At 36.2% G+C, this 13,593-nt stretch overlaps 2 protein-coding genes across 5 annotated transcripts in view; both read left to right on the top strand.

Moving 5' to 3' along the window:
• Positions 1 to 13,416, top strand: part of LOC140743756 (proton-coupled amino acid transporter-like protein acs) — a 36,500-nt gene extending 23,084 nt beyond the window's left edge. For 3 of the 4 annotated variants that reach the window (XM_073075311.1, XM_073075312.1, XM_073075310.1), the window contains exons 3-9: positions 5,186 to 5,314; positions 5,666 to 5,816; positions 8,923 to 9,132; positions 9,453 to 9,725; positions 10,304 to 10,482; positions 11,688 to 11,857; positions 12,213 to 13,416. In XM_073075311.1, the coding sequence (XP_072931412.1) occupies positions 5,186 to 5,314; positions 5,666 to 5,816; positions 8,923 to 9,132; positions 9,453 to 9,725; positions 10,304 to 10,482; positions 11,688 to 11,857; positions 12,213 to 12,457 (1,357 nt within the window). In that variant the 3' untranslated portion in view covers positions 12,458 to 13,416. Of the gene's footprint in view, positions 1 to 2,608; positions 3,258 to 5,185; positions 5,315 to 5,665; positions 5,817 to 8,922; positions 9,133 to 9,452; positions 9,726 to 10,303; positions 10,483 to 11,687; positions 11,858 to 12,212 lie in introns of those variants that run through there. The other variant, XM_073075313.1, reaches the window with a different exon arrangement.
• LOC140743757 (uncharacterized) lies at positions 631 to 2,478 on the top strand. The gene is made up of 2 exons (XM_073075314.1): positions 631 to 851; positions 1,332 to 2,478. Exons 1-2 carry the CDS (start codon positions 849 to 851, stop codon positions 2,019 to 2,021), a joined length of 693 nt encoding a protein of 230 aa, XP_072931415.1. The 5' UTR covers positions 631 to 848; the 3' UTR covers positions 2,022 to 2,478.
• Positions 13,417 to 13,593: the final 177 nt, after the last annotated feature.

The raw sequence follows: 13,593 nt of genomic DNA, 5'->3' as shown, positions 1-13,593 counted from the left end.
ACGAATACGCACTTGGCCAGCGTGGTGAATTTTGGCCTAATCCTTCTCAATCTGAGAGGAGAGCCGTGCCCAGCAGTGGGACAGTATTGGGTTTATGATGAATAACGGTTTAACACTGCTAAGTTCTGATTTGAGGGGTTTGGTAGGGGAGATATGATTAGACTTATACGAATGAAATCAAATAAAATTTATTTGTAATATACTTAATATACATATTTCATCAATACAATACTATGCAAGAGTCTCAACTTAGTCCTTATGGCCACGTGTCCCTAGTTGGTAGCCACGCATTTGAGGACGACTTTGGGCAACGTTTGCAATGCTTAAATAAAGATGCTCGTTTACTCCTTCTATATTATAATTATGAAAAAATGAAATAATATAGTAAGTAAAAATCTGTAGGGTTTTAATATTGCTTTACATTTACATTTTTAGTATACTTGATGAGGTCTAAGGGGTATGATAATTTGTGTGATCACGTTGACTGGGCAATAATAAAACGACATGATTAGCACACTCAGTCGATACACTGTTGATTAACGAGATCTGTAGCTTTCTCGATTGCAAGAAGTCTTTTGGAACATGAACCCACAATCCGGTCTCTACCACTTCCAGGTATCGGTTTCCACGCCGGTTACCCAACAGTATCCCATGGTCCGCTGCTCGGAATGAACTATGTACCTATAAGTTAGTTGCAATATTCCGTTATTGTTAGTATATACTCGTAGGATCGAGCTTTCACTTTCAACATCGGATCCCCCAATTTGGCGTATGGATTCGCCAGTCGCCTTTGAACCAACACACCAGCCAGCCGGCTCTGAACACGTGGTTAACATACAAACATCAATATGGTAAGTTCCAACAGTTGAACATTACTTCAGGAGTTTACAATTCACAGGAGATAATAAAATAATAATATAACTTTTTAAGTACTATCATTATATTGTATTTTTCTTTATGTTTTATTTGTGTTAGCTACAATCAAAATTGCAATGATTCATGTCATTATCTCCCAGTTAAGCGCAATAAGGTACAGTGAAGGCGTTTACGTGACATGTGGGCCGAGACGATAATCTTGTAAATCTCTGACTTCCTGCTTGTATTGGATGTGATTTAAAAACATAATTTACTCCTACTCCTCTAGGTCTGTAATAGTGTTGTGCAACCTATTCCAATTGATTCCTGGGTGTCATTGAATAAGTGATAAATTGCTTCTACGAAAACTGAACTGCGCTAGGATAATATTCCTTTTTCCCCTTTAGTGCAGGGGCGAAGTAGAATTTTGTAGACGTATTGTAAAAGTGCTCTAAGCTATTTATTATTTTTTTTAGAAATCAGCGTTCATCTTTCTTCTCCTTCATTGCGCCACGTTGGCTGTGATGGCCGAGGAACCGACTTCAAAAGACTTAGACTTGAACGGCGAAGATAACGAAGATTTGGAAAGAAAGCACCGCAAGAAAAAGAAACAACAAAACTATGGGCCCTGCGGCTACGGGGGCTACGGCAGATCGTTCGGTGATAAGTTCTTTGGGGCTTCATCTCATCCTGATTATACCTACGTGAACGCTCCAGTCATGAACTACTTCTTCGGATGTGGTGTAGCAGCTTTACCAGTAGCCCCTGTTGCTCCAATAGCACCGGTTGCAGCATATCCTGTACAAATAGGTCTCAATCAACACGGACACGGAGGTCACGGACACGGCCACGGAGGACACGGAGGGCACGGAGGGCACGGCGGGCACGGAGGACACGGCGGGCACGGCGGCCAGGGTGGCTACGGCGGTTATGGCGGACAAGGAGGTTACTTCGGAGGTGGCAACATAGGTTACAACCAACCGTATCAGTCTCCGTACAATCAAGGCTACTCGGTTCCAAATCGGCCTTTCCAAAATGCGGTGTCTGCGGCCGCCTCCGGCTTCGGTACGGCGCTTGCGGATTACATCACACGCCCCAGAAAAACTTATAAGCATGTAAATAAACAAGTGAATCAGTACCTTAAACCGTTATATAAGCTATTTTGAAATAGGAGTTGTGATATATTCTCTATAATTGTGTCGAATGAGATATTATGTATGCAGTGATTACGAAAATTGGATAGCTGATGCCATTTGAATTATGCAGCCATAAGTGGAGACGTTCTGTGTTAATATTTCGTTATTTTTTATGACGTTAATAATTATACTAATAATTTGCTAAATAATGCTCGCCACGAAATAATTAGTAATTACTAGGTACGTACCTAAGCTATAAATATTCTTTTATCTTAGGTAACGTTATGAATTTTCAGTTTAACGGGCGCAATATACCTATTTAAAGGTTTTGTAAAGGTAAAAATTAGTGAAATTAAATATGCAGCTCCTTTTGTAATTGTTGTACCGTTGTAGAAAAGTTAATAAGTATTATTAAGTATACTGTAATTTTTATATTTAGATATAAGTAGGAATTAGTAGAACTTTTAATAATTATAATTTTACGTAAGCAAGTCTTTTATTAAACACTTAAAGAAAAAAAACAGAAATTCCAACGTACCCATCTAATTGCGGGCATAATTCTATGTATCTATGATAATATAATACAATATTTTTTGTGAAATAATGTAATTGGATTGGATGAGGTTTTTATTATTATTATGTACGTATATTATTATAAAATTGTGTGTTCTGCTTTTGCTTTTCTGCTGGCGCTTGTTACTTTTGTACATACAAACTGAAATTATTTAATTTATTTATACAGTAGATGTACGTGACCTGTTAGATACTTCTGCGATAGTGGCAATGCAAAAAAAAAATTGGCGACGTTTATTTCGTTGAAGAATGTGAACTTGACGCCGTTTTTTTTCTTCGCGAAACAATATTCCTATAGAGAAACGAAACCAATTTTCAGACTGGTAGAGCGTACAGGGTCATGTCAGTAAATAGTAGGATCTCGGGTTAAATAAAGTTGGCTACTCCTGATCAATCCAATGCTTTGCTTATAAAAGTTTGACATTCGTCAATTACTGCCCATTAGATCTTTGGTGGGCATAAATGGGATAGATTGACTATGAATAACGGGCTCAATTCGATATTAGATGTGGATTGACTTTCTGTGGAGAATAATATCAATAATTTTAGGATGAAATTATTTTTGCCTTTCCCGACTACTTACGTCGCAGAGTAACAGCAGGCACGGCGGCAACAGCTGATGGCTCGTGAAATTATGTGAAATCCACACTGAAAATCTTACGCAGCGATGATTTCGGAGTGATCTCGGAAGCGGTGTGTAAAAATTCATTCTCGACACTCTCTCTGCATGTCTGTGGACAAAAGTATGTGTCGTGAATTTTATTATTTGTGTTTTACAACTGACATTTTCTATTCTGTATATATTATAAGATATATTATAACATATTCAGTCTTATATCACAGCATAATCTATTAAATTCGTGTTACTCATATGCTCCTTCACAGTTATTACCTAACATACATTTTCATAAATCTAAATTACCAAGAAATATGAGTAACACCTTAATAAAACACTTGCGAACTGTTTATTACCTAATTAAGAATAATCTTAATGCTATATAATATTAAGGTATTTTTCTATATCTACTCTAAGGTCATTTACATTAATTAGATAGGTGTATTAAATATAATCACATAGCCCGATTATGGGCAGGGGAATCACTAACGGACAAGTACCTAATAATATGAACTTATCTATGGATAACTAATTGGGCTCATGTGGGAAAATGAAAAAAAAATGGTTTATTTGCAAGATGTAAGTCTGTATAGTAGTAGTAGTAGTACTATTTATGTTTGGGTTATTTATACAGTAGATTAAGTAGTGAAAATAAAATAATAATTACTTAGTACTTTAAAAAAACTCTCATAAAACGTATATGTTTAAAGAAGTCTAGTTAGGTCTATAGTCTGCAATGAAGGATATGACAGGAGTTTTTAGAACCACAAACGGTTCTATCCCTTTGTGGTTCGACTCCGGCGCCACCACCGCCACACCTATTTCTGCCTAATAACAGCAGTGCTAGGCGCTGCTGTGTTCCGTTTGGAAGGGTGTGGTAAGGCGCATCTGTGGCCGATCTCAGGTGATATCTAATCTTATCTGGGGTTGATTACAGATGTCAATGGGCGGCAGTAGCCACTTACCATCAGGTGGACTGCATGCTCGTCTGTTACTCCTATATTATAAAAAAATACCTAGCTAAGTATCTACATGAACACTATTTTCGCAATATTTGAGGATTTGTGCTTTCACAATAGTATTATGACGTGTCGCCCACCTGTCGTCGCCGTCTTCGTGGGAAACTCTCGCAATAACAGACACAAATACCAATTACCTAAAATGATAGTTTTTGATGATATACAACATCCGTTACATTTGAAATGGATGACTGCAGTAGATTTCCGTACCCTACCTTTTTGTACAGACATAGCAACAAGAATACAAAACAAAATTTTTGGACACAATTACCTCCACAAAGTGTGTTTTTTAGTTTTTAAAGTATAATTTATTCGGCTTTTCTATTTTTTCTCCATAAATATTGAAGAGTACCTACATGAAATCAAAACTTGCACTTATAAATGTAAGGAAGGAAACTTGTTAAAGTTAAAGAAAAAAGTCTAGATACCTATTTATTTATTTATTTGGGAAACAAACAATTCATGCTATATAACATAGTTAAATGGTTCAGACACAAACAGAAGAATAAACAGTTTCCACTATTAAATTTCACAATAAGTTAAAAAGCAAAATGAACATGAAGTACCACAATGAAGAGGGAGAGAAACACATACATTAAAAAAATTATAAAATAAAATAAATATATATCTATAAAATGATGTAAAAATCTATTTAAGTTCTCGTATTATTTGTCGTACACTCCTCCTGTACTGTAGATACCTATCGAATTACAGAAAGGATCGACGCTTTGAAGGTGCTTGTTGTAGTAATTACATGACCGAAATAAAAAAGTATCGCTGGTATACTTAGTTCTACTAAGAGGAACAACGCTCTACATCGAGAGTTAATTCTGGGGCAACTAAAATTAATTTTACGGAGAAGGAAGGGAGAGTCAATACATTCGTTTAAAATTTTATATAAAAATAATTGATCTCTCTCTATCACCACCTATCACTTAAATTTTTATGTTAAGTCTTTTGTATTAAATAAAATGTATTTTCGGCAGCTTACCACAAGGCTACGAAGCCTACCAATCCCGGGAGCAGATTCTCAGCGTAGAGAACAAGAATTCGTTTGACCAAAATGGGGGCTCCAACGGAGACGCGGCCCATCACCATGTCTCACACCCTACTTCGTAAGTTACATTTGTGCTAATTATTTATACAAAAAGTAATATATTACATTGATACATTTTAGGATGCACCATTGTCACACGTATTTCTACCAAACAACAGAGTTAAGCGCTGCTGTGTTTTACTTTGAAGTTTGAAGTTAGAGACAGGCACATTCCACGTTAGTCCTTAGGTAGCAATGCGCTTGTAGCCCACCTTCCATCGTCCCGTGATGTTAGCACCCCCGTCCTACCCGGGTTGATTATTGACAGTAGGTGACAGGGCGTGCTTGCAATAATGTGGACTACAATTGCGTTTGCTACTTCTATGGGTACGTTATATAAAAATGTGTTAAATTGTAACGTTCCCCGCAGCTACACCGACACGATGCTGCATCTATTCCGCGGCAACATCGGCTCGGGGTTGCTGGCGATGGGCGACGCCTTCAAGAACGGCGGCCTCCTGTTCGCGCCCATCATGACCGCCGTGCTCGGCGTCATCTGTGTGCACGCACAACACATACTGGTAAACACGAATTTTCCTATTGTTGCAAAGTAGCAAGGAAAGATTATTTAAAGTTGGAATTTCTAACAAGATTTGAATATGTATTAAGTATAGGGGAAGGTTGCCAGCCTTCGTTGGTCGTACCAGCGCCTAAATCATACCACAGCAATATCTAGTCTTCTATGTACAAAAAACGATCTCTGGTACTTCAAACGTATACTAGTTAGCTGTGCGAGTAAACAAAAATAACAGGGCACCATGTCGGCATCATTGATTTAAGAATATTTTAAAAAATAAGTTATTTCGATGTTTTCACTAAAAATTTAAATTCATTCGTAAGCAATTTCAAGGGAAGTGCGATTGTTAAGCTAATTTCTGTGATACTTTTCCATTTTTGACACATTCTACCATTCATTTAGTCATAATAAAATGGTAAAAATTTTAAAGGTCAGTAATATTATTTTCAAATTTTGATGTGTTGTTGCTTAAGTCGTACCAACAAGAAATTCTTAAGTCGTACCTAGTTATGAAAACTACAGAACCCTCTGCCTTAGATTAGTTATAATTATGTATAAGCCTATGGCGACAGCCTAGATAAGTATTAGCCAAGTCAGCGGTCTGGGCCACCCCATGAGACCACCGTGTAATGTTTAACTTAGTCATTAAACCAGCCTCCAAATCGGCAGTACGTCTTTTATTTTAAAGATCCCTCAGTAAAAATCCTGAGATAGTTATAATAAACACGGCTTACACGCTCAAACCAAAAGTACCTTGTACGGCTTAGGTATTGTTAGAAGTTATTCAAATTTTTTTCTTTGTGAGCTAAACATTTTATGTTTTCTCAAAATAAGATACTATACTTGCAAGGTTAGGAATGAAACAAAGCTTTATTGAAACTTAGAAATGTGAACATTTGATTTAATAAACATGAAGTAAGTACATGCAGCAGCAAATTTTGACACCCGTTCAATCAATCTCGATCAAAATACAATGTAAGCGTTTATAATTGGTTTTGAAATCTTTTAAAGTTATCGCACAAATCAAATCAAATCAAATCAAATCAAAATTTTTTATTCAAAATAGGTTCTTTACAGATCACTTTTTGAATGTCAAAGCAACTACCACCACTTCACAAGGTGTTTCGTTATGGAGAAGAAGCGGCGAAAGAAACTCCATAACACACATCTTTTAAAAAAAATGTTTTTGACAATGTTAACTTAACGTAATGGTACATGTGGAGCTGGAGCTAATTCAGACCACACCGTTTTGTCAGTCAAATAATCACTTACTTTATAGTACGCTTTTTTACATAGCGTTAGTTTAACGACATGTTTAAACTTTTTTTCTGTGAGATTCAAAATGTGGTCGGGTATTTTATTGTAGTAGCGAATACAGTTGCCCACGAAAGATCTAGCCACCTTACATAATCTATGTTTAGGAATTGCTAATTTATTTCTATTTCTGGTATTAAAGTTATGGTGGTTACTATTTTTTTCAAACATATCAGTGTGTTTTCTTACATACATAATATTTTCATAAATGTATTGACTGCACCGTCAATATATTAATAGTGGGAAACAGTTCTCTTAGGGACTCCCCACGCCGCAGACTATATATTGACCTTATTGCTCTTTTTTGAATAGTAAATATAGAGTCTATGTCAGCAGCACTGCCCCACAGTAGAATGCCATAAGACATAATGCTGTGAAAGTAACTGAAATAGACAAGTCTGGCAGTGGGTATGTCTGTTAACTGTCTAATTCTTCTGACTGCAAAAGCTGCAGTACTAAGTCTGCTGGACAAAGCAGAGATGTGGGGACCCCACTGGAGTTTAGAATCAATGGTAATCCCCAAGAAAACAGTTTCATTGACGAATTGCAAAGTCTCACCATTTAGAGCGACATTCATCCCCGTACTCCTTACATTTGGTAGCATAAATTTAATACATTTAGTTTTATTAGAATTTAAGAGTAGGTTGTTTGCATCAAACCAGTTCTGAATCCAGCAAAGAGTTTCATTAATATCGTTCGTATCCTGTGATTGTCGTTTTACTCTAAACACCAAGGAAGTGTCATCAGCAAACAAAACAACCTCAGATAAATCCTTTACTACATTTGGCAAATCATTTATATAAACTAAAAATAGAAACGGACCTAGGATGGAGCCCTGAGGTACACCTATTTTAATATTAGAACCTGCTGATAATGCTCCATTTACTTGCACTCGTTGGACTCTATTGTTTAAATAAGAATTTATCAACTTTAGAGAATTTCCCTGAATACCATAATATTGTAATTTTAACAATAAGGTTTTATGATCAACACAATCAAAAGCTTTAGACAAGTCACAAAAAATACCTATAGCATCATGTGCTTGTTCCCAACAATCAAAAATATGTCGCAGCAATTGAACACCAGCATCTGTGGTAGAACGGCCTTTAGTAAAGCCAAATTGCTTTTGATGTAAAAGATTATTTAGTTTAAAATGAAGCAACATTTGGTGTAAGAGGATCTTTTCAAAAATTTTACTTAGAACAGGCAGTACTGAGATGGGTCTATAATTGTTGGGATCTTTAGTATCACCTGCCTTAAACAATGGAATTATTTTGCTATGTTTCATTAAATCAGGGAAACAGCCCTGATCAACACACATATTAAAAATAGTGACTAAGTAGGGAGCTAAAGTTTTAATGATTGATATGGGAAACACCAAATGGGTGCAATTACCAGTGTTATTACTCTAGGTACGACTTAGGCTATAGGTGGTACGACAAAGGCGACCAGGCGCCTAAGTCGTACGGAAGGTTCTTAAATAAAATATTTTTATTTTGTTTCAAATTCTATATGATACTTTAATAACTAAAGATTAAATTTACGCACAAGATTTTGCTTAATTTAAATTACCCCAAATATTACGCAACCTTACCTTATATAATTTTAATAGATACATATATGAATAATTCTATTATCTAACGTATAATCGTTGGTTCTCAAATTAAATATGAGCCAAGCTACAACAACTAGTTCTAGTATGTAGTTCGGTAAGGTACCTATAGTACTACCTACTAGTCTCTATAATAAACAGGTAAATACTCGTAATATAAAGTTGAATGAATAATTTTTCCCAGCTTAACTGTTCAGAAGAAATGCACAGGAAGACTAAACGCGAGAAGCCTCCGGGTTTCTCTGAGACCGTGGGCCTCGTGTTCGAGACGGGACCGGGGAGGCTGCGCCCCTTGGCCGGCACCATAAGGGTCATGGTGGACACATTCCTATGCGTCACTCAGCTAGGCTTCTGCTGCGTTTACATTGTCTTCATCGCTAATAACGTCAAATTGGTGAGTCCGTTCATCTTTAGAGCGATATTTGTCGTGTATATTAAATATTATGGTTAACTTTTTTGCTTCAACTGGGGCAATAGGAAAAGGTATACCATAGGAATTAGGAATATAAATATTCAACTGTAATTCAAATCAATAATTTAAAATATATAAGGGGCACAAACTTTTTTTAATATGTTTTTTGTTCATAAATTCATTTTGTTCAAGATTGTTTTTTGTTCAAAAATTTCATTTCTTTTTTTGTACTATAAAACCTCATTTTAATCGGCCACTGGGTGGGGAACTTACTTCGACAAATAAATATTGTTTATTTCCAGATTTGCGAATATTTCTGCCTTAAAGCGGAGGTATCAATTCACATGATATTTGTGATCATACCAATACTGCTGTTCTGCATGGTGAGGAACCTGAAGTACCTGACGCCGTTCTCGACCTTCGCCAACTTATTAATGGCCGTGGGCGTGGGTGTGGTGGTATACAAAGCTGCGCAGGACTTGCCGCCGGTTGAATCCAGGGAATATATAGCAACTTGGCGACAACTGCCACTTTACTTTGGAACCGCTGTGTACGCTTTTGAGGGTATTGGATTGGTAAGGATGCGCTTTTTTAATGTAGCATACAAAATACACGATGTTTGAATAGGTACAGTTTTAATTATTATCATGTTTCATGGCGACCTTTTAAAGTAGAATAGCGAAATACTCTTATATATATTAATGAATATACTCTAATGATGAATGTACAGAAATCAAAAAATCTCTAATCTGACTCAAATCGTTTGAATTAATTATCATCGTTTAAACGGAGAAGGAACACATTGTGAGGAAACTTGCACACTCGAGAATTCGAGAAAAAACTCCAAGAGTATTTGAAGTGTACCAATTCGCAAACAGCGCGAATGGACAAGGTGGCCCACGGCCTAAGCCCCTCAATCTGAGAGGAGACCCGTGCCCAGCAATGCGACAGTATTGGATTGACGAGAATATGATTTAAGGGTGCGATAAGGGAGAGACACGTATAGGTACGGGGCATTCCGACGGCCTACCCGTTGTTACTCAATTCTACGGGGACCCCTTTGTAGCATTGGATGGATTGCAAGCTCGGTTGTTATTTCTGTATAATGTAAATATAAACTTTATACAGGAATTGCTTATGATGTCATTTCCAGGTGTTGCCTCTAAAGAACGAGATGCAGAAGCCGCAGCTGTTCCAAAAGCCGCTTGGTGTGCTCAACGTGGGCATGGTGTTCGTGGGCTGCATATTCATCGCCGTCGGATTCCTCGGGTACCTCAAGTACGGAGAAGAAGTCGCCGGCAGTCTCACCTTGAATTTACCCCCCGGACAAATGTGAGTTTAATGTAACATGCATTTGAGCATTGCAGGTTTCGCGAGGAACATATAGATCAGTCCGATGCAGTTAGAGGATTTTGTTATGAATTTCAAAATTTTCACAACCGCGCTGACTTATTAACACGCTTTTTATTAGCTTCAGACGTATGTATGTTGGTATGTTGGTATGTTAGTATGTAACGGAATCTTTCAACATGATTTTAACCCCCTTCAAAACGTCGGATTAACTCGAAATTTGGCATACTTATTAAGGACCGATGACAATTCAATATTTTAAACATTAATTAATAGTTTTGTACCATTGTCCTTATCAACATCCTCTGGATTAACGATTTTCGAGGCGAGATTTTTCAAACACCTTCAGCATAGTTCATCGCAACTTTAGATTGCAAATAATTATTGCTATTTAGTTTCAATAGACGTAACTTTTATATCGTGATTTTTAGTTTAGAAAATAATAATGTTATTTCCCTATAACTCAAATGTTCTGAAACATATCTATAATGCCCTCTTGTAGAATGATTTTTAGGATTCCGTACTCAAAGGTTAAAACGAAACCCTCTGCGGTCTGTTCGTCTGTCGTTGGGCTTTATCTCTTAAATCGTAATAGATAGACACTTGATTTTTTTACAAACGATGAATAATGGTGGTCGCTATAACGAGAAATACTAAAAATTATAAATAATTATAGTTCAAAAAACTAAAAAACACGCTTTTATGATAAAATCAACTAAAAAGTAGAAAATAATTTTCAATCTAAGAATCAATTAAGGAACAGTAAATAGTATAATTGTGGAAAAAGTGTGGGGTGCTCCATTTATCAGGTTCGAAAAGCACCTTAATTGATTCTTAGATTGAAAATTATTTTCTACTTTTTAGTTGATTTTATCATAAAAGCGTGTTTTTTAGTTTTTTGAACTATAATTATTTTTCAATTACCATGAGACTTACTAAGTACTTATATGACGACTCATATACAGAAGTTTTTTTTTTCGCCAATGTAGTATTATAAGTCTATAACTAATATTACGCCACTTCCTTTCTATTGTGTATATGAAGCGATTTAAGAGAGAGTTCAAATACATAAACCTTGACTTTAATACTCAGGTTCGTTTTGGTTTAAAAGTAAAATGGCATTTAAATACACAGAATAGAAATATACTTTAATTGTATGTTAGCATTTAATTTAATTTTATTTCCAGCATAAGCATCGTGGTGCAGGGTCTGATCGCTCTGGCCATGCTGTTCACGTACCCGCTGCAGTTCTACGTGCCGATAGCGATCATGTGGCCTGGACTCCGTAAGAAGTACGCTAAGACATACCCCGTGGCCAAGGAGTTGGGTTTCCGCGCACTGATGGTCATGTTTACTTGTGAGTTGCGATTCAGATATGACCTATATTGTACTAGAGCCATACTAGGGCACACGTTGTCTATCAACGAAAAAATATTTGCAAAACAGCGCTCACGTTCAGAAATAGTTTGGTTTTCAAGCAAACATCAACTATGTAGTATATAATATATTTGTGTAATATATATGTACATTAACACTTCGGATGCTTGTATGTCTTTCATGAATGAACGTGAATCCACTTTAGTCCCTGGCTTAGATTGTCCATATGAACAAAAAAATTTGTAACGAAACCATTTTTCTCTAACTCTTTACTCAAGTTTTATTCAAATTATTCGATTGTGTTCAATTACTCATCACTATGTTTGTCCTTTCAGTTACACTGGCCGAGTCCATCCCGGAACTGGGCTTGTTTATTTCGCTGGTGGGAGCCGTCAGCAGCACCGCCCTGGCTCTGATTTTCCCTCCCCTCATCGAACTGGTGGCCACCTATCAGAGAGACGGCTATGTGCCACTCCTCACCGCTCTCAAGGATATTGTGATCATTGTTCTAGGCTTATTCATTTTCGTAACGGGCACATACGAAAGTGTGGCGTCAATCATACGCGCGTTCAAGGGTTAATAACTAAATTAGACCCATAGCGGTAAGTACTAAATATAAATAAAAATTGATCCACAACGTAATCGTTTAGGAGAGGATATTCCATACTATTTTAGAAAATTATTAATTGTAGTTTTATTCATAAAGGTAAATGCCGTGAGTTATGGTTGTTATTTCCTGAAAGTAGTGGGTTATTTTAAAATTGAAAGTATCTATTATTAACTTTGCTTTTTGATAAACTTTAGTATGTGAATTATTACAATTAGGGAATCTGATTTAACTATTACTTACAAATTGTTATAGTGGCGCCTACGATCGAATTTAAATCAAGATAGCTTTTTATGTCTATATTACATACAAAAAAGTATTAAGTAAATAATTACTAAAACAACATATGTACGGAATGTTTAGGGATTACCTTTAGGAAAAATAATTATTTTATTACCACCGAAGAGATATCCCTGATTTATCATCTATATGTACCTATGTAGGTCTGTTTATATAATCTTAATGAAGAGAAAAATATTTCTACTTCTAATAACTACAGTATTCTTCTATAAATATAGTGAATGGAAGTGATATACGTAGAAAAAAGCGTAGTATTGTAATATAAATATTATGCTATCTTAACAGCCGTTAGAAAGAAAGTACCTATTATTTATTATCTCGTAACTAAGTTACAAAATATATTTCATGATAATATTTTGTGTGAAATGTGCATATTTCGTTTATTTTAGGCTGTAACTTTTTAACTTATACAGGTCTTCAAAGTTGCAATACCTAAATAAATACTTGCGTGAATAATAATTTATAGTTATTAGAAATTCAACTAACACATTTTAATAAATTTGTCTTCCCTAACGTGTATGCAGGTTTTAACTTTTTATGCCAGATTTAGATACTCGCGAACAATCAACCGAATAACTCTCAGACCAATGACGAATATACGTCGCGTACGATGGTAGACGCTTAATCTCTTCGCTTAGGGTTCGTACACAAAACTGCGATGCGACGTCGCATCGCAAAAATCTGCGAGCTCCCTCGACGCATCGCAAGAACTTGCGAATTGATTCGCATCGCACAGTGGTTGTTGTTGTTGGTCACCCTGAGAGACGCTACGCCGCACGATATCGCATCGCAGCAATTAGCAATTCGCA

This window comes from Epargyreus clarus, unplaced genomic scaffold (genome assembly GCF_041222505.1).
Source record: "Epargyreus clarus isolate Ecla_fem2 unplaced genomic scaffold, WU_Ecla_fem_2.2 ptg000007l, whole genome shotgun sequence".
Classification (NCBI taxonomy): Eukaryota; Metazoa; Arthropoda; class Insecta; order Lepidoptera; family Hesperiidae; genus Epargyreus; species Epargyreus clarus.
The sequence above is the reverse complement of the archived record's forward strand: the minus strand, read 5'-3'. Positions and strand labels throughout refer to the sequence as shown.